The sequence below is a fragment of the Papio anubis genome, chromosome 19 (genome assembly GCF_008728515.1).
Source record: "Papio anubis isolate 15944 chromosome 19, Panubis1.0, whole genome shotgun sequence".
Taxonomy (NCBI): Eukaryota; Metazoa; Chordata; class Mammalia; order Primates; family Cercopithecidae; genus Papio; species Papio anubis.
In genome coordinates this window covers 55998153-56004152 of record NC_044994.1, presented here as the reverse complement: position 1 = coordinate 56004152, position 6000 = coordinate 55998153, and the positions used below count along the sequence as shown (strand labels likewise).

The following is a 6000-nucleotide window of genomic DNA, read 5'->3' as shown; positions in this document are numbered from 1 at the left end:
TCTTTCATCAGCATTGTGCAGTTTTCAACATGCAAGTCCTGTACATGTTTTGTTACATTACATCTATTTCATTTCTTTCAGAAATTATAAATGAAATCATATTTTTAATTGCAGTGTCCACAAGTTCATGGCTAGTATATAACAATGCATTTTATTTTTGTATTATGCAAATTTGCTGGAGATGCTTAATTCTACTAGGTTTTTTTCTTTTTTCAAGATTCTTAGGGATTTTCTGCATCATCAATCATGCCATCTGCAAGTAGGAGTCGTTTTACTTATTCCTTTCTTATCTGTATTATGTTTACTTCCTTTTCTTGCCTTATTGATCTGGCTAGAACTTCCAGGACTGTTGAATGAGAGTGATGAGAACAAGTTTCTTAGCTTTGTCCTTGATCTTATGGAGGAAGCATTCAATATTTCACCGTTAGCTGTAGGTTTTTCTACAGATGTTCTTCATAAAGCTGAGGCAGTTCCTCTATATTCTTATATTTCTGAGAATTTTAATTATGAATGGGTGTCAAATTTTGTCAAATGCCTTTTCTACATTGATTGATATGTGATCTTCCTTCTTTCACCTGTTAATATGATAGATTATACTGATTGAATTTCAAATATTGAATTTTAAATATTGAAACAGTCTTGCATCCTTGAAATAAACCCCAGCTAGTCATGGGGTTTACTTATCTTACTTGAAGTAAGATTTACCAATGGAATTTAGAAATCACGGGGTCTCACTCATTGGAGGCCAAAATAAATGCAAAGGAACAATGACATCAGAAAGCTGAACATAGAATCTCTTGATTGTTATTATCTGTAATAGCTGAATTATAGGGATAGTGTTGGGGCAGAACCTGATGCTGGGCCAAGCTGGAATTCTAGCCATTGAGCCACAGCCGCTAGTTCAGGGCCATCTCCAAAGGGAAAAGTTATGCTAAAACAACAGAGAGCAGACTTATTCCAAGAGACTAAGGAAAGAGAAAAGGGAGAGAGAATGGATAGAAATTTTAAAAGAGTTATTAAGAAACATCATAAATAAAGTGGGCATTGGTAGTGTTGAAACAAAAGTCTTAATGCAGCACTCTCAGAAGTTCGATGGACAAATGGAAACCCTTACTTACTAGTCCCCCAACATTGAAGGGCGCTCAACAAATCCACTTTGTTCAACCTAGTTTGGATAAATTTTAAAAGCTGCAAAGCAAAGATGACTATGAGAAACCTGACTTCCAATCACCTGGGGTGGAAGATACACAATGTAGTCAAGATAAGAACTGAAGAAAGGCCGGGTGGGTAGCTCATGCCTGTAATCCCAGCACTTTGGGAGGTTGAGGTGGGTGGATCACCTGAAGTCAGAAGTTTGAGACCAGCCTGGCCAACATGGTGAAACCCCGTCTCTACTGAAATACAAAAATTAGCCGGGCGTGGTGGTGCATGCTTATAATTCCAGCTTCTCAGGAGGCTGAGGCAAGAGAATTGCCTGAACCCAGGAGGCGGAGGTTGAAGTGAGCCAAGATCACGCCACTGCACTCCAGCCTGGGCAACAGAGTGAGACTCCGTCACATACACACACACACAAACACACAAAACAAAACAAACAAAAACTGAAGAAAGAACCTAGGCCCATTGGCCTAATCTCTGGCTGGGGTTCAAGACCAAATGTACGTGAATGGGTAAATAGTCAGGGGTGGAAAAGAAACATTTCTAAAATTCTTTGACATGGGAGCCCCATGCACTGTTTTTCTGTTAGTGAGATTCTAACCAAGCCGACAGTTAGATTGGAAAGATGAAAATACATTTGATGGGATTAATGCGAAAGTTTGGATAAAAACTGGAATGTCTGAACAGACTCTATTTGGAGTGGCTGCATCCCCTTTACATGAATGTACTATGGGGATGGATATTGCCTGAGGAAAATTTCCTTTATCTAGTAATGTAAAACACAAGACAGGTGGATCTGCCCTTCAGACAATATTGATTGGACATGCTAAATGGGAACCAGTAAGATTGCTGAGCCCATGAAGTTGTTAATATTAAAAACTATAGGATACTTGGTGGACAAAAACATGTTAAAAAGACAGTCTGGTACCTGAAAGGGTGAAGGCCACTTCCGTTTTTGGAAACTGATAGCAAATGGGAACCTTCAAACCTGAGTGGCATTTCTCTGGGAGACATTTTGGTCATACAATACGATGATGAACTGGAGCACTTGTTGATGGCAGAGTAGAACTCTTGTATCTATCTGCCACTAGCTTTTGACTCTAATTTTTCAAATTATGTTTACTACCATATCATAAACAGTGTAACTCTGGGACTGTAAGTGAGGTTATAATATTAACACTGATGGCCAAATTTATTGAGAAATTGAGTTAAAAGCCTCCTACTCTACACTGGCTCCTTCAAATGTCAGACATGTTCATTTTACTGTAAGAGAGCTTTGGCCAAAGCAGGTGGCAGCCATGTTGTAAAGGATTCAGTCTTACCCAAAGAGAAGAGTTGACTTTTGCCCTTGGCTTCTGGGAGGTTATCTATGTCATACCTGATAGGAGTGTCTTTGTTTAGATGGGGAGTGGGCAAACTGGATTTTAGGGTGGAGACCGGGCATTCCAGAGAGACCAAGCATGTGAATTAGGTGGGGGCTTTTGTCATGCACTATCAGTCTAGTTGGAGTCTCAGTTCAACCAAGTGGACGATTGATCAAGCCTATGTGCTGGAGTCCCAATAAAAACTCTGGACACAGAAGCTTAGGCAAGTGTCCCTGGTTGGCAATACTCCAAGCATACTGTCACATACCAATGCTGGGAAGGTAACACAGCCTGACTCCATGGGAGATGACAACAGAAGCTTTGCATTTGGAGCCCTCCAGACTTTGCCTTAGGCATTTCTTTCCTTAGCTGATTTTGATCTGTATTCTTTCCCCATAACAAACCATAACTATGAGCATAATGGCTTTCGGTGAGTTCTGTGAGTTCTTCCAGTGAATTATCAAACCTGAGGGTGGTTCAGTAACCTCTAAACTTGCACTGACATCAGAAGTCTTGGACACTATGCCCTCAAATTTTGCAGTTTGGCTAACTCTGCTTAAGTCAAGAAAAAAAGAAAAACAAAAACTTTTTTTCTCCTTAGCTCCCTAGTATTTCTAGAAACAACAACAAAAATGAAAAGCAAGTAAGCAAACAAAAATATGTGCCTCTATGCAAATTAAAATCACAATGACACTTCGCACCAACTAAAAAAGCTATAATCAGAAAGATGGATGATAACAAGTGTTAGTGAAGATGTAGAGAAATTGGAACCCACATACACTGCTGGTGGGAACACAAAATGTTGTAGTCACTTTGGAAAACATTCTGGCAGTTCCTCAAATAGTTAAACATAGAGTTGCCATAAGATGTAGCAATTCCCCTCCTAGGCATATACCCAAGAGAAATGGAACATATGCCCACACAAAAACCTGTAAATGAATATTTACAGTTAGCATAATTCTAATAGTCAAAAAGTGGAAACAACCTAAATATTCCTCAATTGATGAGTGGAAAGTTAAAATGTGGTATAGTCATACAATGGGGTATTATTTGGCAATAAAAAGAAATGAAGTATTAACATGTAGTTCATATCATGGATGGACCTTAAAAACATTACAGTTAGTGAAAGATAAGATGAAAATGGCTACACATTATGAGATTCCATTTATGTGAAATATCCTGAATAGACAAGTTTATAGAGACAGAAAGGATGAGGGATTGCTTAGGCTTGGGCAGGGCTTGGGAGGAAATGGGTGGTAACTGCTAATAAGTATAGGATTTTGGGGGGTTGTGACAAAAATGTTCTAAAATTTATGGTAGTGATGGGTCCACAACTGTGACTATATTAAAAACAATTTATTATGAGCTTTATTTTTATTTTTTGTTTTTTGAGACGGAGTCTTGCTCTGTCGCCCAAGCTGGAGTGCAGTGGCATGATCTCACTGCAATCTCTGCCTCCCGGGTTCAAGTGATTCTCCTGCCTCAGCCTCCCAGGTAGTTGGGATTATAAGCGTATGCCACCATGCCCAGCTAATTTTTGTATTTTTAGTAGAGACGGGGTTTCACCATGTTGGCCAGGCTGGTCTCGAACTCCTGATCTTAAGTGATCCGCCCACCTTGGCCTCCCAAAGGGCGGTGATTACAGGCCTGAGCTACCTCGCCCGGCCTATTATGCACTTTAAATCGGGAATTGTATGGTATAGTATGTGAATGAGACCTTAATAAAGCTGAGTTGTTTGCGTTTGTTGTTTATTTGTTTTGAACCTGCTTGGTAAAGATGAACTCTGAACTCAATGAAATTGAATTACTTTGGTGATTTCTCAGAACTCCCAGTTAAGGCTTTCAGGTCCTCTGAAAAGCGAAAGTGGGCTGTGACCATCTTCTAAGAACGCCAAGAAAATACGGAATGGAGCACAGGATTTCAGAGCGTAGTCGCCGGGCTCCAGGCTGATCCGGCTCCGGGAGCCTCCAGCCGCCCTTTCCGATGCCCCAGGGCCTCCGAGCATCCCGGCGGGTGGTCCCAAGCCGAGGGCGGAACTCCGGGGAGGAGCGCTTGTCACGCCCACACTGGAGGCCGTGGCAGGCCTGGAAACCCCGCCCTGCGGGGTCCTAAGAAGCCACTCGAGCCCCCGAAGAGCCAGTCTTCGCAGCCTTTCCCGGAGCGCTCGCATTAGGCGATGCCCAGAGCCCGCTCGCAGCGCTCAGGGACGGGAGGCCCGGTTTCCACGGGAGAGGCTGCGGACTGTGGGCCCCGTCCCGAGGGGTGGTGGTGGGAGACACCCGGCGACCCCCCAGAGGCGATTCCGGAGGTGGCGGCGGGGGCAGCCTACGCGTCCCCTGGAAGCACCGCCCCGCCTGGGTGGTGCCCGCGCCGGCTCCTCCTCTTCCCCTCCGCAGCGGCCCGCCCCGGCCCGCAAACCCAAACACTCCAGTCGCCCGCCCACCGCGCGTGATTCTCGCTTCGCCGCCGCCCAGCCCTGCGCGCCCCGCCTGGCGCCCCCCGCCCGGCCGCTCCGGGCCCCGGGCCCCGCGGAGCGATGCTGCTGCTGGCTGCCGCCTTTCTCGTGGCCTTCGTGCTGCTGCTCTACATGGTGTCTCCGCTCATCAGCCCCAAGCCCCTCGCCCTGCCCGGGGCGCATGTGGTGGTGAGTGGCCTCCTGTTGCTGCGCCCCGACCTCCCCGCCCGCGCGGCCTTTCTGCCGCCCAGGCCGCGCCGCCTGCGTCCCTTTTTCCAGGCCGCGGTCCCCAGGAAGGCATGGCCAAATGGGGAAGGTCACCTGCCGCCGTCCACCCCGGCGCTTTCGCCCCGGCCCCGGCACCCGGCCTCGCGGACCCGCCCTCCACTGCCTCGGGCTCCTCCTAGGGCGGGAGAGCGTGCGACGGGGGACCGCGCCAGCCGCAGGGTTCCCGGGGCCCAGGGGTTCGGTGGCTGCTCGTGAATCCACGCAACATCCCTGGGATGTGGATGTTTTGTCCTCAGTTTTTCCGATGAGTCAACTGAGGCACAGAGAGGCTGAGAAACTTTGCCAAAACACAGGGGTCGGTGGTGCGCAGGGTGCAGCGCACGGTCCCGGGCGGGGGCAAACAGCGGGGAGGTGGGGTCCCAGCCACCGGGACCCGCCGAGGCAGCTCGGAACTGGAAGATGGCCTGTGCGAGTGACTGGAAGAGCCGCTGCCAGAGGATTCCAGGAAGTGACTCACCTGGGGAAACTGCTCAGAACCCAGCGGGCTGGCGGTGGTGGCTTAGCGGTATTGGGACGCCTGTCCCGTCTACACTGCTTGTCTCTGAGCTCAGCGTGGCATCTGCTGATTGCTGCTCCAATGCAATCCTTTGCTGTTTCCTAGTGGGAAGGATGAGCTAAATGACAGGGCTAGTGTGCGAAGAATGAAGGAGAGGTGGATGGGTGTCTTTTGTTTCTTCGCGGAAGCTCGCATATTCAGCGATCCCTGTTGTACAAATGTGGCACCTTTCTTAAACAGA

At 47.1% G+C, this 6000-nt stretch overlaps 1 protein-coding gene across 1 annotated transcript in view; it reads left to right on the top strand.

The window, feature by feature from the left end:
• Window positions 1–4897: 4897 nt before the first annotated feature.
• The window catches only part of KDSR (3-ketodihydrosphingosine reductase), a 35960-nt gene continuing 34857 nt past the window's right edge, over window positions 4898–6000 (top strand). The window contains exon 1 of the mRNA XM_003914453.5: window positions 4898–5164. Within this exon, the coding sequence (XP_003914502.1) occupies window positions 5057–5164 (108 nt within the window). The 5' untranslated portion in view covers window positions 4898–5056. The remainder of the gene's footprint in view (window positions 5165–6000) is intronic.